Consider the following 26,018-nt stretch of genomic DNA (forward strand, 5'->3'; position numbering starts at 1 on the left):
GAGCTGACCGAGCCCCCCTTGTACATGTATCCTTTATTCCCCTTCTGGGTTAGACACAGCGCAAACCATGCACCACTACAGCAAACGCAGTAACTTTACCTGGAACAGAACCCTGAAAGAGCTGGGTAACTACTCCTGCAGTGGTAAGCAGGATATGCATCCTTGATACAGTATGCATCCTTGATATGTCTTGAATGTGCTTTTGAAATCCCTCACTTGGCGCAGGTCTCGAATCATTCATTGAGAAGTGGTGAGAGTCAGGGCTTGACTTACACATGCAAAGCTCTCGGTTTATGCAATAATATTGCATGCATATCCTTTTTGTTAACACTGTACAGTGTTACCTTATTTTTTTATGTCAGAGACATGATTATTTTTAGTATCAGTGCAAACATGGATCCCAGCATAGATTAGAATTTCACAATGTTATCTTGCGTGCTACTTTTTTAGAGGCTGTGATTCTAATTCATGCATGAGTTCAGTTTTATTACTCGGCATCCCATTGCCTCTCCCCCTTCTGTCTCCACAATGAAAAACCACCACTGGTCTTGCAAAAATATATTTACCTTACTGATATCTAGCCTAGTAGTTTCAATGAAAATCTTGTCAATTAGAGTTGATTACCTAATTAATATTGTGTGTTGAAGTTAAAATACAAAAATGCTTCCTTCTTTCTGCCACATTACAAATGCTTCATCTGAATAATGGTGGTGCAGGCAGGCAGGATGATACAGGATCCTCCAAGCTAATACCAAGATATGTCCAATGCAGCAAAGTTGTGCTTCAACATCCTTTCTGTTACCTATAGGAACAGATACATACATTGCAGTATATATACGGTATGGTGTCGGCTATTAGGCCTACTTGGAAATATTTATTGTAACACCTTCTACTTGATTAACTTGGTGGAACCCAATACGATAGCACAACAGCAGTATCATGGTGTGTTGCTATTAGGAGATACACTTGGGACTGTATACAGAATCTCCGTTTTGCTCGCTTCGGTGTACTGGATATGTATAGAAATGTATGTCATCTTGTCCGGTGTCTTTACAGGCCCATGCATTAAGGAGGCTTCTGTGAACTCATTTCACCGGGAACTCAGTTTTTAGATGCACCTGAGTAGCAAGCTGACAATGTCAAGCATTGCTATACAAATTCCCTTACTTCTCCTTTCCACCCAGTCATTTCTATGGCGCTATCCCTTTCATTATCAGATAATGTTATATTCGATGGTTATATCTGTTTCCATATTGTATGTTGTAAAGTCACAAATAGGTTATACTAGGTTATACGGTATGAGTCAAGTATATTAAAACAGTGTTTAGGAGCAGTTGAACATATTGTGTGGGGATCAAGAGAGAGAAAGATATCAGCAGAGAGAGAGGCAACTCAGCAGAGAAAGTGAGAAAGAGAGAGAGAGAGGGTGGGGGAGAGAGAGAGAGAGAGATGCCAAGAACTACATGTCCCACAGGTGAAGGTCATAACTCCTAGACCATGTATGTGTGTGGATTAGGGAGGGAATTTAGTTCTGTTGTGACAGGCAGTCACCTTGCTTAATTCGCTAGGCTGTAGGGATGAGAGCTATATAAAATGGTAGCAAGTTGTGCGTGTGTGTGTGTCTGTCAGTAAAACACCTTGAACTTAACACTGAATCTTCAACAACAGATCTTCATTTCATATTAGAAATACATCAATTGCATCTAGCCTTGACAGCAGACATGTTTTGAGATTTTAATTATCTCAGCAATTCAGTTTTAAATTCACATTCATTTTGGTGTTTTACTTGAAGCTGCTACTACAAAAACCATATGAGAAGGGGAAAAATTGGTTTGATACCTTCTAGGTACGTATCTTTTCATGATTAGAGCATAGCACTGGTAGAGTGGTAATTTTAGCTCTGACTGAGTAGTGAGTCATTTGAATACATGACTGTTGTTCTTGTGCCACAGAGGGATTTAGGTAGCTTTAGTGTAAAAGCCAAAAGGCAGTATGTGTCACCAACGCTGACCACCAGTGCTGGGGTAATTCAACTCCAGGCTGAAATTGTTTCTTATTAATAGCAACTTATTCACAGAGCCATAGTTATCCCTCTGTGTCGTTCTGAGAGGAATCTGTTTGATGAAAGATGCCTTCAGTCTCATCATCCTATCCCACTGCGAACGAGCCATTTGAGTCCTGGTTTACCCTGTGATGTGCTAATTAGCTAGGATTTAGGTTACCTCTAATTCATGCACCTTAACTGGACAAAGATGTCGCTCTGTTGTGGCTCTGCAGATTAGCAATGTGATAGCGCTTCTTTGCAACTGTGGACTAATAGGACTAATAGCCCTGGCTCGTGCTTCTGTGAGGAAAGATTTGTCTCCACAGGCTGGAGGTGGTTTCTAATTTTCCTCTGAAGTTCAACGTCAAATTTACCGTCTTCATCCTCCTTGAGTTATTTTCAACAACGGACTAGTCACCTAAGGAAACAATGCTTTAAAGGGGCAAATTACTTTCTTGCTTCTGAAATATTGGTAAGGTTATCTTGGGGTGTTGATATTCTCTGATATTGGACCTGTCAGAGAGCCAGTGAAACTTAATGAAGGCTCCCATAATGCCACGGCATTCGTCCTCAGCTTTGTTTTATGACATACTAGGTTTCAATCTCCCACCTAAATATAGCTGCTGGAGCCAAAACAAGAAATGACCATCTGGTCACCTTGTCATCAGTTGACATTTTGACCTGAGGAACTGGATGTTTAACCCCTATTTTATAGTCATCCAATACTAAACATACAGGACATCGTTCAGCAATTTCTGAAGCAGTAAGCAGTCATTTGACGTTTACAGCCACAACCCCCCGCGCAAATTCTTACAAGATCTCAGCCACAGGTTGTAGGTTAGATTTAGGAGTGGACATCCTTTATGATTTGACACCTGTCTTTTTAGGGGTCTATTTTAACAAATCAAATTCTATGCACTGGCGGTAGTCCTATAGGTTTGTGGGTCTACTATTTTCACAACCAGAATTATGGGCGCAGTAGCTGGTGATAGCACGAAAGTGCTGGGTTTTGATGAAAAAACTATTTGAAAGTGTGTTGACCCCTCACTGGCCAATCAGAATGTTTAATCTTAACACAACAAATCCTTTTGCACCTGTGTCAGTAACCGATAGAGCACTGGGGCAAAGGTACACTTTTTCCTCTCTTTCATAAACTACTATTCTGTTAGATACATTTAGTCTCCTACGCTGAATATTTTTTCTTTTTTCAAACGTCTGAAGACTTGATGGCTAAATTATGCCCTTAGATTTAGAAGGCGTAAGAACACACTTCATGGATAAGAGCACACCACTTATTTAGTGTACGTCCAATACCACTATCACAGCAGATTATCTTTTCGTTGAATCCCCCTGTTATCTCATGTCTATTTTTTATGTAATTGTCTCCCTTCGAATATCAGATGTCATTTGGCAAAGAATAGCTTCATTTCAATCTGCTTCCTCACTTTAATTATACAGTATGTTACCCCATAGGCTACACTGTGCCGCCTTCTCGTTACAGCCCCCCTCACGTTCATTGTAGGCTCATACAAGTTCATTGTAGATTTGGCCTCCTTGGTCCCCTTGACGTGAGAAAAAGTGTACCTGGTCCGTACTCTGAAGGCTGCGGTGTAATAAGGTTATATCTGGTCCTAGCAGCTGGCTGCTCTCCTCTCTGGTTCCATCTCGGGCCAGTTTCATCTCCCTGCCAGCCTGGCCTGTGTCGTCAGGAGGAGGGTCAGGGTGAAACATGGTTGACTTCTCAACCCAACTGGCGTCTCCATTCTGACGCCACCAACACGTACAGGAGGCCTATACATCAAGCACATATAGGCTATACACTTAAAACACCTGCACACACACACACACACACACACACACACACACACACACACACACACACACACACACACACACACACACACACACACACACACACACACACACACACACACACACACACACACACACACACACACACACACACATGCAAAACACCCTCTCTTTCTCTTGCTCTCTCCCACTCTCCCTCAGATCGACACATTCTGGAGCCGGTCTTTCTCTGGCTCATTTGGCGTTAGGCAGTGGCTCATTTATTTTCCATCTGTTTGCTTTCATTAAGTTATTTCTGATTTATTGCTGCATTTGCAAGTCAATGGCTAGCAAGGTTACGTCCCTGCACCTTTCACTATACAGCAGAAAGGAATATGAACTCTCTATTGCATGATTTGCTGTTGTGTTAACCGTTTATGTTTAAAAAAAGCTTACAGCTGGATAATTTTTCAAATTTTTTTATTTGGTTATTGAATATGCTATATTAAGATGAATGGATTCTATTTACAGTATAGGAAGTGTTTTATGTACAGTAGAGTTGTATCCAGACTGTATTGCCTGTGGGATCATAGCACTTTGACTAGACAACAACAGAGGAGAGAGAAAGTCTAAACACAGGGTGTTTCTTTTGGGGGAGTGTGGGGGGGGTGAGGGTGTGGGGGTTGAAATCAAGCCATGTGTCCTGTCCTTCAGCCAAACCCCTTGTGGTCTGTGGAGCCTTGGCTCTCCGCTGGTTCCCTTTGCCACCTTAATCCTCACTGTCACCCACCTGCCTTTCTGCCAACTCTTTAGCCCATGAACTTCACAGTGCCCTTTGCATCCCCGTTAAATTCACAGTGGTAATCCCAAACTGACATCATTCAACCCATTCTGTTCTGCCCAAGGATTCCCCTCTGTCCGAGTTTGTCTGCTGAGCACCCTGCTACAGGTCCAACAGGCAGTTGGGATTGGTCTCTGAAGACCGTCAACACATGGACGTGGCTTAGCATAGCGGAGAGAGTATTTTAGGTGTGTGAATAATGATCTCTGTCCCCTCAGCAGCAGGTCAACAGCATGTTGGATTTAGGGCGCTATCTTTGGTTGGATAGTTGAATGGTTCAAAAGAAGAAGGGGGGTGTTGTGGGGTATCCGTTGTCTTTGGGACGAGTGTAAAAGGGGGTTAATGCAGGAGGTGGTGGGGGAGCTGTATACCCAACCCAGCCGACCCCAGCAAGATCAGGCATGTCTCTGTATAGTCCACTACTCTGCAGGGAAGTCAATTCCCAACCATGGAATCACTCATCCTCACTAGGCTCAGTCAACTGTATTTTCACTAAACTTAATCGTATTAACACAGTCATTTGCCCTGTCTGTTTTATCAGAGCAAAATGCCTTTTACAGATAGTTTTATAATCTGTATAACTTTTATCAGCTGGGTAATGAGCCAGTCAGATTGACTATGACTTCATCAAATGTTAAATTGAAACTCTCTTACGATGACAGAAATACTCATACTTATTTAAGTGTCCAAATTGTGATGGCTTGTAAAATCTGTGTTGTTAACAATATAATCGCTGTAGTCCTGCAAACATTATTCCACAGATATTGCTATTAGCACCCACTTTGAACAGAGCTCTCTGACAGGTGGTCCCTTAAAGTACACAATGTTTATTTTGGTGTACACACATGAACACACTTACAAAACAAATACATCCCAAGTTGGCCATGTTGGATAATGGTACACACTTTTTTTGTAACAAAGTTGGTATAATCTGTACACAACACTTCTATAGCATTACCAGTTTATTACCCCCATGATTTGATTAAGCAAGGAAAGGTATACCCCCCTCTAGTGTTTAGATTGGGCTGCGTGCACCATATGCAATTTATATACTGAACAAAAATATAAACTCAACATGTAAAGTGTTGGTCCCATGTTTCATGAGCTGAAGTAAACAATCCCAGAAATGTTCCACACGCACAAAAAGCTTATTTCTCTCAAATGTTGTGCACAAATTTGTTTACATCCCTGTTCGTGAGCATTTCTCCTTTGCCAAGTTAATCCATCCACCTGACAGCTGTGGCATATCAATAAGCTGATTAAACAGCATGATCATTACACAGGTGCACCTTGTGCTGGGGACAATAAAAGGCCATGGTATGGGTTATGGTATGGGCAGGCATAAGCTATGGACAACGAACACAATTGCATTTTATCGATACCGTGACGAGATTCTGATGCCCATTGTCGTGCCATTCACCCACCGCCATCGCCTAATGTTTCAGCATGATAATGCATGGTCTCATATCGCAAGGATCTGTACACAATTCCTGGAAGCTGAAAATGTCCCAGACATGTCACCCATTGAGCATGTTTGGGATGCTCTGGATCGACACGTACAACAGCGTGTTCCAGTTCCAATATCCAACCAATATCCAACAACTTCGCACAGCCATTGAAGAGGAGTGGGACACCATTCCAGAGGCCACAATCAACAACCTGATCAACTCTATGTGAACTCTGTGAAAGAGACTTGACTGGTTTTCTGATCTATGCCTCTACTTTTTTTTAAGGTATCTGTGACCAACAGATGCATATCTGTTTTCCCAGACATGTGAAACCATTAGATTAGGGCCTAATTAATTGATTTCAATTGACTGATATCGTTATATGAACTGTTATTCAGTAACATCTTTGATATTGTTGCATGTTGCATTTATATTTTTGTTCCGTGTACATTAGGGACCATATGGGCAAGCCATACGAGCATTCCAAGCCCCCCACTGTGAAACTATGCAAAGTGTTCCCAAGACATGACATGTCTTTTAAATGGAAAATGGATATGAAAGTTTATACGCCTCCTGAAATACTATAAATACTACCTGTCCACAGTTTGATAATTTACATAATTTACATAAATTCGTATTAGTTTCCTAAGTTAAGCAGCTAAAGTTCTGTATATATTATAGAAAAAACTGTAAACCCAAGAAGAGACACTCTTCAGGACATTATGATGGGTAAGCTAAGCCTCCCCGTTTTATCAGCCAGCGTCATACACATCCTCTAGCCTTGAGTTGGATCTCGGCCACCGCTATCAGAGCACACACCACCTTGTTTCCCTAGACGTCGGTCTGTCTGGACGATGTCTTCTAGGAGATCATGACTGTGCTGTGTACTGTAGTGGTTGTTACAGTAGCTCTGAAAAAACCTCAAGTCTGGACGTAGAGGTTGACCTTTAATGTTACAGTGGTCATAGAAAAACTATTCTAAAGCCAGTTAAACAACTGAGATAAAAGCAGTTGATTTAACAGTTGGTTCTTTGTGTGATTCCTATTTAGATTTGTCCATATTCATAAATGAATGTAAGAAAATTGTTAGTGAAAGCAAAATACTACTCATGTTACAGAGCAAGCTTCATATGACACCAATACTTACTTTGTAGCACCTACAGTACATATGAAACATTATGAAGTCTTGAAGGAAGCCTGGGTAATGCCAAAATATCAGAAATATTCTAACTTCAATGAATTATTTCCCAATTATGATTTTAGATACACATGTCAAGTATATGTCAGCAATCCTTCCTCCACAGGACCATTCTATGGATTAAATCATGGTCCTTTTTAGTCCTGGTTTCGTGAAGAATCATCCTATGGGTTGTTAGATGCTCAAAGAATCAAAGGCCTTATACTCAATAAAGGCTAAATACTATGCTCTAAGACCTCTCTCAACACTCAATATGATGTGAAAACCGGGGCACTGAAAGGTGGAGAGAGAGTGGAGATGGTGACATGACAGTACGTTTGAAAGTTTACGTGCCGCTCGTTGTGTCACATTTCATAATTTACAGTCAGGGCCGGCTCTAAGATGATAAATCCTTGTGGGCACTCAGACATTTTTTGTCTGTTTCAAGCTTGGTTACTGCAACATGACATTTTGGGTGGGCAATGCCCAACCCTGAACCCCCTAGAACCGGCCTTGTTTACGGTTCTGTTCTGTTCTGGTTGTGTTTGTGTCCTAGGACTGGTGAGTGGGTTTCCCTAAACTAACAGCAGATCAGTATTATCCTCAGTATTGCATATATTCCTTCAGAGCGAACACCATGTTCCATTCATCCGTTAGTGCCAGAAAGTTCCTCTTGACATACCCTGCTGTCATCGCTCATAATTTACAGCCTCTCCTGTCCATCCTTTCTCTAATCCACATGGTAAAAATAGCTCAGCTCATACATACTCACTCTGTTCTCCATAGCCGTACACTGATGGGGTTTTGAGGAGGAATAGGACCCATTACAGTGTTGTCATATGATTTGATGAAACACCATCGTTATATGACATTTTAATGAGCTCTATAAAGATGATCCAGGGCTTGGGGAGGATGGCCAATGTCATAGGGAAAGAATTCTCTTCCTGTGGGCCTTTAAAGGGAGTTTTTTTAGAAGAAGGCGGTGTGTACAATTTGAGGTGATGATTTCTCTGTCAGCCCACCAACTGCGCTTGAGTTTGCCTTATTGGCTCCATTGTCGCTCCCCTCCCCTCGTTCTACCCAGACACTGCCCTCTTCACAAGGGCATGAGCCAAAGACGTGTCAATCCACTGTAAACGTAAGGGAAACCTAAAGAAAAAGAGTATCAGTTTTCAAAAGCAAGGACACTTCACCTTTGTATGATCTGTCTCATGAGAACGTGTCCAGCTTGGGCTTTCGTAACAGTATCTTCACTGAGGGCCCTGCTGGCCCTGCTGGCCCACTTGTGGAACAGCATTTAGCACTGAATGTGTTGCTTGCAACATTTCTTAAAGCAGAAAGTTCTCAGTCTATTTCTGTATGTCACTGTATGTGTCCCTTTAACATTGACATAAATGATCATGGGAAAATATACATACTGTACTGTATGCGTCACGCACATTTCTGTTAAAGAGTTAGGTATGCAGAGACCTTGCATTATGTGGATAATCATAAATAGGTTGACACCAGCAGATCAAATTTGAATCAGGTAAAATTAATCTAACACAGCAATGGAAAACAATATTGAGGAATAATTTTCCTTCATTGTTGATTTCCCTTACCTAACAACTATCTCCAATTTAAGCAAATTATTTGTTTAATAAACTATCTGCTACTGTAATGTGTCCTTGTTGTTTGCTGTGGTTAGCTCGACCACTCTATCCCCATGACGCCATTCACACTACATAATATTTCCCAAACACAAATAATCCTACGCCAATCACACTTTGCCTGTGGAAGATTTTAAATGACACTATTCATGTGAGACATTTAGCCCCTGTACGTGTGAATAGACTAGGCATTAAAAGCAGTTAAATACCGTGTGGCGTTTGTATTTCCTATGAAACCTCAATGTGTTGGTTGTGTGCTGTTTATTAAATAGTTGTTACCACTGGATGTGTGTGACCTATTGTTCATTAGTGTTGCAAAATGGAAAAACAAAACTGAAGCTTTTACCATAGGTTCAAAGTGAAAGGGTAGGTGTAATGTCTTTCATGTTCTCATTGTGTCATTATTGTTCGCTTCAATAGAGCCCCACAGTGGAGTTGTCATAATACCCATAAAACCTAGCGGTCAAACAGGGAAATAAATCTCTCTCGGACAAAGTGACTTTTATCAATATATTCAGCTCATTGACTCTCAGATTTAAAAATACTAATTTGCATCAAAGTAGACATCATGAAAAACTACAATCCCTGCAAGCTCATGCACGTCATCTCTATCTGACAACTTTGCTAACAGGAATTGGGTCAATTTAAAACTTGCACAGGTCAGTTCACAGAATGGTCCATTTAATGAAATGTAGCTAATTTATACATTACTACATTTAGCTAACATTAGATAGTCAATCCAGAGATTCTTACCTTTGCCTCGATTCAGCAGTCTTGTCCAGATCATCATGGCATTTGTAGTTCTTTCTGATAGCCACATTAACAGCTAATTAGCATTTCGTTTTTTGCGGCGTCAATACAGCCGAATATGTTGATAAAAGTCACCTTGTACGAGAGAGATTTGCATGGTTATCAAATCATCATGCCTACACGAAACACAGCCTTTATTTGAAGTTTTTCTAAAATCCCTTATGGGAAATGTTTATGGTGGAAAAACGATTGGAACCATTTCCCTGTTAGACCGCCAGGTTTTATGGGTATTATGACTCTGTGGTACTCTATAGTTATTAACCAACACCCTGAAAGTTTTTAAATGCATCTGATGAAACACTAACTACTAACATGGATGATAGACAGTTGTGTTTTGTTTTGTTTCCCATTTGTCCGGTCAAGCTCCCCCCTCCAGCCACCACACACACCCCCCTCCACCCAAACATAATAACGACACACACACTCCTCTCTCTAGCCCCTGTGTGTTTTCCTAAACTAGGGCGGCCTCCTGTGGAATGCAGGGCTCTGTTTAATCCCTGAGTCTTGTCAGGCCTTTTTATAGGAAACTCATCTCAACGTCCAGCAACAAATGGAGCGCAGGGATTTATCCGTGGAGATAGAGTTTCAGCCTGCAGCTGAACACCCCTCTCTCACAGCTCCACTAGGCTTCCTTGTTAAGTTAAGCCACAAGGAGACTGTGTATCGCTGCTGCTGCTGCTGCTGCTGCTAGTCTCCTTGGCTGGGTCTGTGTGTGTGTGTGAGGTGGGCTTGATTCTAGCCTGATCTTCCTTTCTGTTTCCCCTGTGTACCTTCAGAGCGAGTACGGGCCAGCATGGCAGCCCCCGGCAGCTCCAGCGGACTAGAGGTTCTCCTGTCTACTCTGCAGGTAGGAACACACTGGTTCTGGGACTGTGTATGTGTGTGCCTGTCACGGTGTGTGACTGTGTCTCTGTTTGCCCACGGTCGCTGATATGGCAGTCTAAAGTGGAACGCTCCAAATAAAGTGGGCAGGGGATCTGCTGACGGACGGGAAAGGGACGCTAGGCTAGCAATAGGCACTTTCTCCGTAGAGCTGAAAGAGGAAGATAAATGGAGAGCTTGGGACTATAAGGTTCTATCTGCATTTTTGTCAAAATGTAGTTATTGACATAGCCTTGTTCTGTTCAATGTTCTCTAACTACTGTATATAGTACTCTTCATGTTATTAAGTTCAAAAGAATACTAAATACAAATCACTGATACCATTCAAACCAATGAGGGTTCGGACCATTAAGGCCAATTATCTCAGAATCCTATTTTTGCAGATAGAACCTTATAGTTCCAACGTCTCAGAATGGGGATCATAAGCATCAACACCCAGAAAATATTACCTGGAAACATGTTCACAACTTTCACTTGCCAAACAGCTACTGTTCGTACAAATTATCACAGGGCATAGTTCACGCTAGTATTACAGCTAATAATGTAGCTTACTGTGTAGCTTCTATAAATGTAAGTTTCAATTTAGGTTGTGTTCAAATAATTTTTATGAGATGGTAAACATATTGCCATTTAAATGTTAGTATATTGTATAGTAGTAGTATTTTAGTGTACTGTTAGTCAGTGTCGAGAATACTGTAATTTATACACTCCTAACTGAATTAAATAAATGGTGAAAAATATTTTCCAATATTGGTTTGTGCCCACTTTATTTAAAGTAGCTAAACTAGTTCATAAATCAGTTTGTGTAGTTTACATGACATTAACTTGTGTATGAAAAAGCTTGTGAAGTGAAATGCATGACCAGCTGTATGAAGGCCGGCAGAAGGCTGGCGGGCAGATGTCAGTGGGGATAGCTAGCTATACTGTAGCTGTTCTGGTGGGAGAGGAGCAGAGGATTACAATATAGAACGGATGGTGTGTGAGATATTATCTACAGCCCAGTGAATGCAGCTGATCCCTCAGTACTGCGGTTGTCAGGATCCACATTTAAAACCAGTTTCATAATGTTATGTTGTTGGTGCTGTTGATGCATTTGGTTCTGTTGAACCACAGTTGTCAAGCATGTTGGTAGACTATTCGTTTTTTTCACGAGTTTGTAAGTAATTACATTTTCGATTATGTCAAAGCTGTTATATGTTTTGGCCTTCATGGTTGTCGTGTATTTGCAATAAAAAAGTATGAAATTAGAAAATAGTATGAAAATAGAATTGCATTTATAACAAACTGAATTTCAAATGTAAACAACACATAAACAACATAAATATAAACAACTTTGTATTCTTATATAAAAATGGACAACTTTGTATTTTTTAAATATTACATTTTTTACCATGCTTGTTGGTAGAAACAGTATTTGAATTTTGTCCTGGGAGGGCATAGGCCCACCCACTGGGGAGCCAGGCCCAGCCAATCAGAATGAGTTTTTCCCCACAAAAGGGTTTTATTACAGACAGAAATACTCAGTTTCATCAGCTGGCAACAGCACTGGTGGACATTCCTGCAGTCAGCATGCGAATTGCACGCTCCCTCAAAACCTGAGACATCTGTGGCATTGTGTTGTGTGACAAAACTTCACATTTTAGAGTGGCCTTTTATTGTCCCCAGCACAAGGTGCACCTGTGTAATGATCATGCTGCTTAATCAGCTTCTTGATATGCCACACCTGTAAGGTGGACGGATTATCTTGGCAAAGGAGAAATGCTCACTAACAGGGATGTAAACAAATTTGTGCACAAAATATGAGAGAAATAAGCTTTTTGTGTGTACAGTATGAAACATTTCTGGGATATTTTATTTCAGCTCATGAAACATGGGACCAACACTTTACATGTTGTGTTTATATTCTTGTTCAGTAATAGTATCAAGGATCAAGGTAAGACCCAGATGCAGACTGTCAAAGTAGCACTGTTTATTGTAACAAACAGTGGCAGACAAAGACAGGTCAAGGCAGGCAGGGGACGAAAATCCAGGGTAGGCAAAGGTACATGAAGGCAGGCGGACTCAGGGTCAGGGACAGGCAGGGTTCAGTAATCCAGAGGTGGAGCAAAGGTACAGGACGGCAGGCAGGCTCAGGGTCAGGCAGAGGGTCAGGACATGCAAAGGTCAAAACCGGGAGGAACAGCAAAGAAAGGCTGGGAAACAATAGGACCTGACAGGAAAACGCTGGTAAGCTTGAACGAACAAGAGAAACTGGCAACAAACAGACAGAGAACACAGGTATAAATACACAGGGGATAAAAGGGAAGATGGGCAACACCTGGAGGGGGGTGGAGACAAGCACAAGGACAGGTGAAACACTGCATCTCAATGCTAAAGTTGTCACTACAGACCCTTGTTTAATTCCAGTCTGAATCACAACGGGTGGTGATCGGGAGTCCCATAGGGTGGCTCAGTGTTGTCTGGGTTAGGGTTTGGCCAGGGTAGGCCATCATTGTAAATCCAATCAAATCAAATCAAATCAATAATAAGAATTTGTTCTTAACTGACTTGCCTAGTTAAATAAAGGTAAAACAAATGATTGTCTGATCTGATGTGATAGAGACATGGAGAGTAACAGTATGCCAATGTCAGTAGTTCTTAATGAAACCAATGGCCACCAACCATCAATTCTAATGTCTTCTGAAGTGCATGTGACAGAAAGACATGGCTCTGCACAGCTACACCTTATGTCAGCTCAGCTGTAATAGATCACCTCTGTTGGGTGTTGGGTCCTGTCTCTTATTCCCTCTGTGACAACACCTGTCATAGAGTATGCACACAGAAAGGCCAACAGAGAATCTATCTTCTGCACTGTTAAATGTCAAGGTCATTGTAGTAGTTTCCCTAGATCATTTCATATGTTCTGTTATTGTTTTCCCTTGTAGTTTTTCAGAAATGCTGTACTCACAGAGTGTTTATTTTCTGAGTATTTTACTTACGTTATTTGTTTTCATTTCTTTCGGGTTCTGTACTTTTAAAGATGTGCGTAAATACTGTACAATCCTTCAATAATGTCTCCCTTTGCATATCTCTCTCCCAGTGGTTTATTGGAGAACCAGCGTTTCAGCCTTCTTTACGGTTCTTAGATTTTTCCAGTTTACTGTGTGGTCCGTCAGTCTGCACCTCGTCAACTATTAAGCTTTGAGTCCGCAGATTCTACCTTATCTACCCTTTCCATATCTAAAATCATCCCAATCAAATAATAATACTGCCACCTGTCTAACAAAGTTAGCCCTTTTCAGCACATTCGGTACAGGCCGATGTTTTCCCTGCTTGTTATCATACAGGAATTCTCTCAGCTATAAATGTCAAAGTCCGGGCCTGGATCGTGTAGGTGATCCATTCGCACCTAATCATCATGTCTGTTTAGGTGCTGTCTGTCTACAGAGATACCAAATAGCACCTTATTCCCTATTTAGTGCACTACCAGGGCCCATAGTAGTGCACTATATAATGAAAGGGTAAGATTTGGGACTTCTCTCTGGGGATTAGTGCCCCCCGTACAGAAAGGCTGTCATCTGCTGCTGCTTTTAAACACAGCACCACAGCCCCTGCTGGGCCTGGAGCATTCGGTTTCCTGCACCTGGGCTTGCTGCAGTATTTGGGACCCACGCTGTGTTGTTGTGACCTAAGTTATCTCACCACCTAATTCATCCTCAAAATTAGACGTCCGAGTCAAAGCTCCCCAGCTGGGTCTTGGGAAATGCATTTGCGTTGCCAGTCGAGAGCATGGTCACATAGTTAAATATAACAACAATGCCAATGACAGTTCTCTCGTTCAAGTTGCCACTCTACAGCCAACACTACAGAAAACAACAGCAGCAGCCTGGCTGAGGTTTTGACATAGTGTTGATCTCTTCTCCCCACAGAATGCAGGGGACATTGAGAGCACCCTCAATATCCTCAATGTGCTGGATGAGCTGCTTTCAGCTGGTGAGTCTCTGTTGTTGATTCAGATTCATAGTAATTCCATGCAGATAAAATGCTACGGTACGTCTACTCCGCCTAGAGAGCTACAGTCTACTACCCTTCTTTGGTTTAGTCGTCTGTGTGTGTGTGTGTGTGTGTGTGTGTGTGTGTGTGTGTGTGTGTGTGTGTGTGTGTGTGTGTGTGTGTGTGTGTGTGTGTGTGTGTGTGTGTGTGTGTGTGTGTGTGTCTGTGTGTGTGTGTGTGTTCCAGGCACAGACAGACGGATCACCTACATGATCTCGAAGGGGGGCAGCGAGGCCCTCCTAAGCGCCCTGGTGACCACAGCCAGGACCTTCTCCCCCAACTTCACCATCCTCCTCCCCCTGCTGCACCTCCTGGCCAAGGTCGGACACAGAGGTGAGGCTCCAACTGACAGATCGGAGTGGAAATATAGTTTACAAGAACGTGAAGTGATACAATATTTGGAGATATCATAAAGTGTGTCATTATTTAGCGGTTGTCATGAAAGTCCATGGCTATTTGTCTCAGTTATACTGCATGTTGTCGTAAGAGGTTGTCAAACGGTCTGTAGATCTCAACCTTTCAACACAGTGGGTAGCTTGATGATTTTCTTAGTTACCATCTTAGAATGTCAACAGGAAGTGAGTCCACATCAAATAATGGAGATATCATGGCTTTCTCCTCCTTGGCCGAGGTGTCCGTCAGCTTTTAATAGAAAGGCCGACAGTTCCATCTGACTGTTATCCGTGTTATCCATTATGTGACAAAGCTTCACTGACATGGATGCATACCTTCATATCTTCACAAGTGGCATGTGGGCCACTTGTATGAGTAGGATAAGCTTTCTCCATTCATATACATTGCAATGTTTATTGTCACCCAAGCTAATGAAGGATTTATGGTAACCGGTATCAGCAGCATCAACTGGTTTCTAAAAACCCATTTTGGTCTCAAGCTATTTTGACAAGAATGAGAAGCAATGGTCAATTTATATGGTGCTATGCAATATAACTGATCAATGTGATTGTATTACTACTTGAATTAGATCCCACAACTCTTTACTTTCACATCTGTTTCATGATGTTATTGCTAAACAGCGCATCTAGTTGTATTGGTCTCATCTGCATTCCAGTAAAAGCAAAGCTTTGCCCTGTACTTCAGGGCCCGATGAGCATTTTCTCTCTTCTCTACAGAACATAGTACAGTCAGTCATCTAATGGGTGCCTTTGACTGGACTCTTCACATTTAACGGGTGTCCTCCGATCACTAAAATGCCAGCTTTGAATACTGATGCCATATCCAATAAAGCCAATGACGCGTTTGAACGTTGGTCTAAGTGGTTTTTCCACTGTAATCGCTGTAATATTGTATCATAAACTAGGATTTGTGTGCCTGGTTAAGCATTGTTGTGTGTCAGTGATTAGTAGAAAATCATACCAGATCTATTCCACTCCACAAACCGTCAGGCAATTCACACGTGTAAAAGCAGTGAGAAATCATTCAAGCAGATAGACAATCTAATAGCATATTTGGATTGCATATCATTCAGTGAAAATATTGTCCTCATGCGCCCAAGCAGCTTTTATTCATGAATTCATTTCATTATGGTGATTCTCAATGAGAAGTGTTTTCTTGTTTTTTTAAGTGGCGGATAAAATAAGCAAACCACATAGGCCTGCAACTGTTTTAATTATACTAATCAAATCTTTATCTTCATTTTATCTGTTGTTCTACCTCATAGAATGTTTAATTTTCTCTGAAAAATAACTGTGCAAACATTTTCCCTGGTGTAAACAGTGTCAGTGGGTGGTCAGTTATCATTAGATCTGGGGGTTACTGATTGCTGTCTGTGGTGTTATGTGTGTCTCGATCAGACCGTCGTATTGGGATGAAGGCAGAGAAGGCGGAGGCTGTGCTGCCAACTCTGACTCTGCTGAAACAGAATGTAAAACACACCAGGAGGACGGCAGCCTGCCTTTGGGTCCTCCAGGTTTTCTGCTCCTCTGGTAGGTCAATAACCCAGTAAAGCTTCAATCACACTTCACTGCTTTGTCTGTTTTGTGATTTACTCTCAATGTCAACAGTATCCAGAATTAATACAAATATCTCTATGGGACTCTGTGAGTTCAGGGAGTATGGAGGAGGTCTACATTCTGAAGAGGCGCCACACATTTGACTTGAGTGCAGATGTGCTGGTGCCCTTCATTTAGGATAGTAATTACGATTTAATGAAACCATACTGTATCTAAATATTGACCAGTGAAATGATTAAACAACATGGTCACAAGGTCTGATAATGTTTATGATGACTGTAAACTGTCAGTGAGTCGCTTATACAGTCGCTGGTGAAAGTCCAGACTCTCCACAATCTTCCAATTTTGCTGCCTTAAAATGTAATTATGAAAGGGATTCAATTAGATTTTTCCCCCTATCGATCTTCCCAGCCTAATCCAAAGTGAAAGAAAAATTATAGGACATTTTCCAAATTACTACAATATACAGAGGAGGATGTATTGATTGTGTGTGTCTTCACACCCCAGTGTTAACATTTGGTGGAAGCACCTTTGGCAGCCATTATAGCTGTGAGTCATTTTGAATTGGACTCTTGTTAGAATTGGACTCTTGTTAGAATTGGACTCTTGTTAGAATTGGACTCTTAAGGCAACACGTCCTTTTATTTCATCAAAATTGCTCAAGCTCAGTACATTTTGTTGGGAAGTTCATGATGGATATATGTATTTTTTAAGTATTATGGTGGCAGCATCATGTTACGGGTATGCTTGTCATTGGCAGGGACTGGGGAGCTTGTCACGATCTAAATAAATATGGAAGGAGCAAAGCCCAGGAAAAAGATAAAGGAAAACCAGCCTCAGTCTTCTGAAACCCTGGGATGGAGTTGTATTTTTCAGCAAGACAATTACACAAATGTCCATGCCAAAGACACACCAGAATGGCTTTCCAAGAGGTGTTGAGCTTTCCTGAGTGGTCTCATCTCAGTCCTGACTTAAATTTGCTTGAAAATCAGAGACAAGGTTTGCTGCCCATCGCTGATTCCCAACCAAATGTACAGAGCTTGAGCAATTTTGCAAAACAATGGACATATGTTGCCCTAAGAGTCTCACTCAGGAGAGGCTGTAGTGTCTTCCTAGTACTGCTAAAGGGCATAGGCCTACAGAATGAATCCCAGCTGTAATGGCTGCCAAAGGTGCTACCACCAAGTATTAACTCTGGGCTGTGAAAACATGCATCCTCATTTTGTATTTTTTTATCATTTGGAAACATATAATTTTTCTTTCAGTTTTAAAATGTGGACTGGGTTGTGTAGATTGATAGGAAAAAACAAAACCATTTAATCTATTTTTTGATGACATTTTAAGGCAGCAAATGTGAACACACTCGGCAAAAACTGGTTGAATCAACGTTGTTGGTAGATTCTGCAAGGGGTGTGTAGACAATGTGATTATGTTGAACCAACTTGTAACCTAAATCCAATGGCGTGGTGACATTTTTGGTTGATTTCACTTTGAATTCACGTTTGTCGACAACCAAATGTAAATCCAAACTGGACGATGAACTGACATCTGTGCCCAGTGGGAAGATTCTGCAAGGGGCGTGTAGACTTTCAATAGGCGCTGTAAATAGAAAAGTTTTGTCAGTAAGCAAACCTAAATTATGTGGTGGAAGTTAGAATTTTGGTTGAATTTGAAATCTCTTGAAATTCCCACGAAGCCAGTAGATTTCCACTCTGGACTCGTAAGGATTGGACAGGGAGAAACGTCATCAATTAGCACTAGCCATTGAATGCAATTATCAATGGCATTTCTATATCTTTCAGTCACCACTGCTACGCTGCTGGGACAAAACCGAGGACTGGACGTTATATTCAGACTGATACCCCCTCACACTACGAGGCACAAACGCACCGTCAAGTGAGTATCGTATATCATGTCCACCTGTCATTGGCTGTGCCAGAGACATGCCACAGCTACAGCCAGAGCTCTACAGTATACCCACCGTTGCATTCTCTAAGCACTACACATATCACGGACGGATCAGATCGCACTGAAAATGAGACTAACCAAGTGCTGGGTGAATCAAATACTGCCTCTATATGATTTATAAGCCAAGATTTAAACATAAGTTCTGCTGAAGTGCTGTAAATTGTTCTCTGTGGTTAGGCAATATTTAACAATCTTAGTGTCCTTATCAATAGGCTTTGGCCTAATAAATGATTGTCGCACGAGAGGTGTAATGTTTATTGAAGATTTACTGAAGGTAAAAGTTTATTAATAATATCATGAATTTGGCATTCTATTTATAGGGCTAATGGTAACTACTTCTAATCTTCCAAAGATCCAATCAACCATGGATGAATGACAGTAAATCAGATGTCAACGTAGCTTTCATAAATCCAACTTCATTCCAAATGTACTTTCACATGTAGATTGTTTAAGAAAAGTTATAGGAAGTACTTTAAATGATTCAATTTTATTTAGGTAGTATATGCAAAATTGTATGGAAGCTAATCAATGTCTAAATGTGCTGACATGATAGCTCAGCTGAATCGAGCGCAGTTTGTTTCCAAAGCTGAGCATGGTACTTGCTTCAGGTCCTTAGAAAACTATGCAGTTATTTGTTTTTTTAATGTATTATGTCTTAAATTGTTAGCCCAGAAAATCTCAAGTGTTATTACATACAGCCGGGAAAAACTATTAGATATAAAAGCGATGTCAACTTACCATCATTACGAACAGGAATACGTTTTTCCTGAAGTGGATCCTTTGTTCGGACCTCCACCCTGGACATGCGATCTTATTCCAGACCCCAATCCAAAACAATGCGGTCGCTGCAGGAGACCTACTGGTCAGACTCAGAAGGCGAGCACACCATCCACCGATTCATAGCATATTACTGTCCAATCTCTAGATAACAAGATGCACGAAATTAGGGCACGAGTTGCCTTCCAGAGAGACATCAGAGATTGTAACATTCTCTGTTTCACGGAAACATGGCTCACTCGGTATATGTTGTCAGTACAGTCGGTACAGCCACCCGGTTTCTTCACAGATCGCACCGTCAGAAACAAACATCTCTCTGGTAAGAAGAAGGGAGGGGGAGTATGCCTTATGATTAACGACTCATGGTGTAATCACAACAACATACCGGAACTCAAGTCCTTTTGTTCACGCAACCTAGAATTCCTTACAATCAAATGCTGACCGCATTATCTTCCAAGAGAATTCTCTTTGATTATAGTCACAGCTGTGTATATCCCCCCCAAGCAGACCCCTCGTCGGCCCTGAAAGAACTTCACTAGACTCTATGTAAACTGGAAACCATACATCCTGAGGCTGCATTATTGTAGCTGGGGATTTTAACAAAGCTAACCTAAGAACCATACTTCCTAAATTCTATCAGCATATCGAATGCGCGAGAAGGGCTGGTAGCTTTCTGGATCATTGCTACTCGAACTTCCGCGATGCATACAAAGCCCCCCCCCGCCCTGCCTTCGGCAAATCTGACCATGACTGATTTTGTTGCTCCCAGCCTATAGACAGAAACTAAAACAGGAAACTCCCGTGCTCAGGTCAATACAACGCTGGTCTGACCAATCGGATTCCATGCTTCAAGATTTCTTCGATCACGTGGACTGGGATATGTTCCGGATAGCCTAAGACACTAACATTGACGTATACGCTGACTTGGTGAGCGAGTTTATTAGCGAGTGCATCGGAGATGTCGTACCCTCTGTGACCATTAAAACCTTCCCTAACCAGAAACAGTGGATTGATGGCAGCATTTGTACAAAACTGAAAGTGCAAACCACCGCTTTTAATCATGGCAAGGCAACTGTAAACAGGACCGAATACAAACAGTGCAGCTATTCCCTCTGCAAGGCAATCAAACAAGCAAACCGTCAGTATAGAGACAAAGTAGAGTCACAATTCAACGGCTAAAACACAACATGTATGTGGCAGGGTCTACAGTCAATCACGGATTACAAAAAGAAAACCAGCCCCGTCGCGGACACTGACGTCTTGCTCCCAGACAAATTAAACAACTTCTTTGCTTGCTTTGAGGACAATATAGTGTCACTGACACGGCCCGCTACCAAAGCCTGTGGGCTCTCCTTCTCAGTGGCCAACGTGAGTAAAACATTTAAACGTGTTAACCCTCGCAAAGGCTGCCGGCCCAGACGACATACATAGCTGCATCCTCAGAACATACGTAGACCAGCTGGCTGGTGTGTTTACGGACATATTCAACCAAACCCTATCCCAGTCTGTTTTCCCCACATGCTTCAAGATTGCCACCATTGTTCCTGTACCCAAGAAAGCTAAGGTAACTGAACTAAATGACTATCGCCCCATTGCACTCACTTTTGTCATCATAAAGTGCTTTGAGAGACTAGTCAAGGACCATATCACCTCCACCCTACCTGATACCCTAGACCCAATCCAATTTGCTTACCGCCCCAATAGGTCCACAGACGATGCAATCGCCATCATACTGCACACTGCCCTATCCCATCTGGACAAGAGGAATACCTATGTAAGAATGCTGTTCATTGACTACAGCTCAGCATTTAACACCATAGTACCCTCCAAACTCGTCATTTAGCTCGAGACCCTGGTTCTCAACCCCGCCCTGTGCAACTGGGTCCTGGATTTTCTGACGGGCCGCCCCTAGGTGGTGAAGGTAGGAAACAACATCTCCACCCCACTGATCCTCAACACTGGGGCCCCACAAGGGTGCGTTCTCAGCCCTCTCCTGTACTCCCTGTTCACCCATGACTGCGTGGCCATGCACGCTTCCAACTCAATCATCAAGTTTGCACACAACACTACAGTGGTAGGCCTGGTTACCAACAACAACGAGACAGCCTACAGGGAGGAGTTGAGGGCCCTCGGAGTGTGGTGTCATGAAAATAACCTCTCAACGTCAACAAAACAAAGGAGATGATCGTGGACTTCAGGAAACAGCAGAGGGAGCACCCCCCCCATCCACATCGACGGGACAGCAGTAGAGAAGGTGGAACGCTTTAAGTTCCTCTGCGTACACATCACAGACAAAGTGAAATGGTCCACCCACACAGACAGTGTGGTGAAGAAGGCGCAACAGCACCGCTTCAACCTCAGGAGGCTGAAGAAATTTGGCTTGACACTTAAAACACTCACAAACTTTTACAGATGCACAATTGAGGGCATCCTGTCGGGCTGTATCACTGCCTGGTATGGCAATTGCACCGCCCTCAACCTCAAGGCTCTCCAGAGGGTAGAATGACTGCACAACACATCACCGGGGGCAAACTACCTACCCTCCAGGACACCTACAGCAACCGACTTCACAGGAAGTCCAAAAAGATCATCAAGGACAACAGCCACCCGAGCCACTGCCTGTTCACCCCGCTATCATCCAGAAGGCGAGGTCAGTACAGGTGCATCAAAGCTGGGACCGAGAGGCTGAAAAACTGCTTCTATCTCAAGGCCATCAGACTGTTAAACAGCCATCACTAACATAGAGGCTGCTGCCAACATACAGACTCAAATCTCTGGCCACTTAATAAAGGTATCACTAGTCACTTTAAATAACACCACTTTAATATTGTTTGCATATCTTACATTACTCATCTCATATGAATATACTGTATTCTACACCATCTACTGCATCTTGCCTATGCAGCACGCCATCACTCATCAATATATTTATATGTACTTACTCTTATTCATCCCCTTACATTTGCGTGTATTTGTGTGTATAAGGTAGTTGTTGTGAATTTGTTAGATTACTTGTTAGATTTTACTGCATAGTCGGAACTAGAAGCGAAAGTATTTCGCTACACTCGCATTAACATCTGCTAACCATGTGTATGTGACCAATAACATTTGATTTGATTTGATACATAGAGGTAGGCATCTAGATGGTAGACTTGTTCTCACTGCAGTGTATTACCCTTCGTATACCAGTAGGAGTCACTGTTCAGGCAGGAATCTATCGACACTTTTTATTAGTTACTTCAATCTTTATTTGGGTTCATGGCATGATGTTGAAACAATGCTGTTGATTCAAAAATACTGTTTTACTGTCAGCATTGAACCAAGGTCAAATAAAATATGCCTAATCAAATATGAAATTCAAAATAATTTCAATCACCCAATATACACTGAGGGTACAAAACATTAGGAACACCTTGCTAATATTGAGTTGCACCCCTTTTGCCCTCAGAACAGCCTCAACTCGTTGGGGCATGGAATCTACAAAGTGTTAAAAGCATTCCACAGGGATGCTGGCCCATGTTGACTACAATGCTTCCCACAGTTATGTCAAGTTGGCTGGATGTCTTTTGGGTGGTGGATCCTTCTTGCTACACACGGGAAACTGTTGAGTGTGAAAAACCCAGCACCTTTGCAGTTCTTAACACACTCAAACCGGTGCGCCTGTTACCTACTACCATACCCAGTTCAAAGGAACTTAAATCTTTTGTCTTGTCCATTCACCCTTTGATTGGCAAAGATACACAACCTACTGTCTCAACTGTCTCAATGCTTAAAAATCCTTCTTTATCCTGTCTCCTCCCCTTCATCTACATCTACGGTACCGGAGCGCTAAGTCTAGGACCAAAAGGCTCCTTAACAAATCCAATGTATTTTCATCTTATCCAGAATGACTTAACAATAGTAATTAGGGTTAAGTGCCTTGTCCAAGGGGATATCTGCAGATATTTTACCTAGTCTGCTCAGGGATTCAAACCAGCAACCTTCCGCTTACTGGCCCAACACTCTTAACCACTAGCCTACCTGCCACCCCACGTCACAATATGTTGACAAATTACATTGAAACAACATTGATTAAACCAGTGTGTGCCCAGTGGGTTTAGTTCACAGATACTGCTATAAAATCACTCACTCTGTCATCACTCTGCATGATTGCAGACTATGGACCACCACTCAATTTCAACATGAACTTGAGTACTATACATACGTTTGAGTATAGTATACTTGGACAGTTCAATTCATAATTTATCTAAGCTAACTGTGTCTTATGAGTTAACAAAGTATAGACTCGCTCAGGAGAGGCTGTAGTGTCTTCCTAGTACTGCTAAAGTGCATGGGCCGGCTGTGGTGCCACCGTGAAGCCAAGAGCCCAAAACAGAAGGTGTGTTGTTGCTTATAGATTCAGACATTATTTTTGTCTTATATCAAAAATAGTTTTACCCTCTACGAGCAAGAGAGGTTTTACATTTTCTAAAACTGAATCCCTGAAAAAGCGAAACGTTTTTCGTGTCTGCACAAATTGAACAATTTGCATAAGTTTGCCTGGCTCAGGTTTGTAATTAAATGTGTGCCTTAAAGCGAGAGTCCGCCGGGCAGAGGAGGAACTTGCTGAACCTGCATTCATCAAAACTTTCCACAGCAGCTCATTTAAAGGGAAGTAGGTTACTCATGTTTAATGGAGTTGGATCACGGCAGGGAGCATATGTATTGGCAGTTTCTTTCTGTGCAAAGTAAAATGGAAAGTAAATTGTTACCGCCTTTGGCTGCAGGGGGGAGTTTGAACACCTGACGTTCTCACTCAATTTGACATAATGTTATAATACTTTGCAAACACTAACGCACACAATCAAACACATACACATGCAAGCGAACACACGCAGGCCAAGCACACACACAGGCACACAAGCGACAGACACACACCCAGACACACACACATTTGTTAGTAGTGCCTGATATCAACAGTCCAGCACCAGAGATCCCTGCTCCCAGCTTGGATTCTGATGGGAATTCTGACACATGTAATTATTTGTTCACATGTTGGAATAGGAAGAGGCTTATCAGTCAAGTATGTAGTGAACTGGGCCTTCATAGCCTTTCCCCAACATGGTATTGAAAACGCAATACATCCAGATTTCCCTTTTTGTTGCCTATAGTGTTGACTGTGCACCATAAGCACTTATTGCCCATAGGGAGAGCCCCAGTGCTGTATGGCTGCATGGCAACCACATTACTGAGGGCTGACAATGTCACAGTCAGCTTGGTTTCAACTCAACAAGCTGTAGTCGATGAGAGGCGATCCGCAGGGCTAACCTTTGGCTATGAGCTAAGCCTTAATATGACCAAGAAGCTTTTCAAGGACATAATTAACAAGACTCTCTCCCCCTCTGAGGATCTCCTCTGTGTGTGAGAGTGTGTGTGTGTGTGTGATCATGGATCTGTCCAGAGGCATGTTGTATTCCCCGTAGAAACAACAACAGCCACAGCTGTGAGGAACAACTTTATTATGACCCCTGTTCAAACAGGCTGAAATTAGTCCCATTTTTCATGTGATTTCGAGGTAGAAGAAATCTTCCGGATAATTTGTTTTCACCGCTACGATCAGATATCCCCATGGGCTCTTTTATATACAGCACTGCTAGGTGCCTGTGTTAAACTGTTTCAGTTTGAGTCTGAGACAGGGAGACGGTGTGGCGTATTAGGAAAACTGAGAGCATGGTAACTGATTAATTTAATAGGCTACATATGGTACACTGTGTGAATGGTATTGATGTGGACTCATCAGAGGGGAAGCACACACTGCTGATCCTTAATAATGGAACATGTCACAGGAGACGTGTCCTCTTAATATGGATCAAAGACAATCAACAGACAACAATTCACTGACATGACATTTCCTGTGTTCCAGCGACTGCATGCAACACTGTTTTTTGTTTGGCTTGTTTATGCCCTTCACCTCAGCTCTAGATCAACAGAACACACTACTGCATCATCCTAATTCAGGAGGCAAAGTTAGGATTTATGTGGATGTAGAGAGAACCACATTCATAATTAATCTATGTTCACACTGTTGTGGCAGAATATATGTCTGCAACCCTGAATCAGCAGTTATGTTGCTGGTAATAAATGCTTATGATTGCAGTGACAGGGATTTCGACATTACTAAAGCAGGTGCCTCTGTGCTTATGTAAACTATAAAATGCTGTCTGGGACATTGGAGAGGTGCCCATCTTCTTGGTTTTATTCTGCAGAAGGAGAGCTCCTTAATCACTGTTGTATGTAAAATGACTTCTCTTTTCTTTCGCAGGGCAGCAATCGATGCACTGGCAGCACTTTTATGTTCAAGTAAGTATTCTTCAGCCCCTCTTACTCATACCTTTCCCCCTTTATAAACTCTTACCTTCCATACTAGCAGTCTGGAATAGTTCTATCCCAATCGACTGTGCCATTGGCTGTCTCAGATGATCTAGTTCAAGGCCATGAGAGTAATCAGGATCATAATGGGGAGGAATATTGAGTGGCATTTTGTGTTGGATAGCCTCGACTCCAGCCGGGTAATGTGTCAGATGGTCTGTGCCACAGGCTTTGTTTTGACCACACAATTAATCTATTCTCTCGATATCCTTCCCCTTAAT

General features: G+C 42.1%; 1 protein-coding gene across 1 annotated transcript in view; it reads left to right on the forward strand.

Moving 5' to 3' along the window:
- The first annotated feature begins 67 nt into the window (after positions 1–67).
- LOC120065819 (cytosolic carboxypeptidase 4) overlaps positions 68–26,018 on the forward strand; it is a 131,845-nt gene continuing 105,894 nt past the window's right edge. The window contains exons 1-7 of the mRNA XM_039016870.1: positions 68–143; positions 10,537–10,607; positions 14,551–14,614; positions 14,861–15,007; positions 16,486–16,617; positions 18,447–18,540; positions 25,691–25,728. Coding sequence (XP_038872798.1) covers positions 68–143; positions 10,537–10,607; positions 14,551–14,614; positions 14,861–15,007; positions 16,486–16,617; positions 18,447–18,540; positions 25,691–25,728 — 622 coding nt within the window. The remainder of the gene's footprint in view (positions 144–10,536; positions 10,608–14,550; positions 14,615–14,860; positions 15,008–16,485; positions 16,618–18,446; positions 18,541–25,690; positions 25,729–26,018) is intronic.

The sequence above is a fragment of the Salvelinus namaycush genome, chromosome 21 (assembly GCF_016432855.1).
Source record: "Salvelinus namaycush isolate Seneca chromosome 21, SaNama_1.0, whole genome shotgun sequence".
Taxonomy (NCBI): domain Eukaryota; kingdom Metazoa; phylum Chordata; class Actinopteri; order Salmoniformes; family Salmonidae; genus Salvelinus; species Salvelinus namaycush.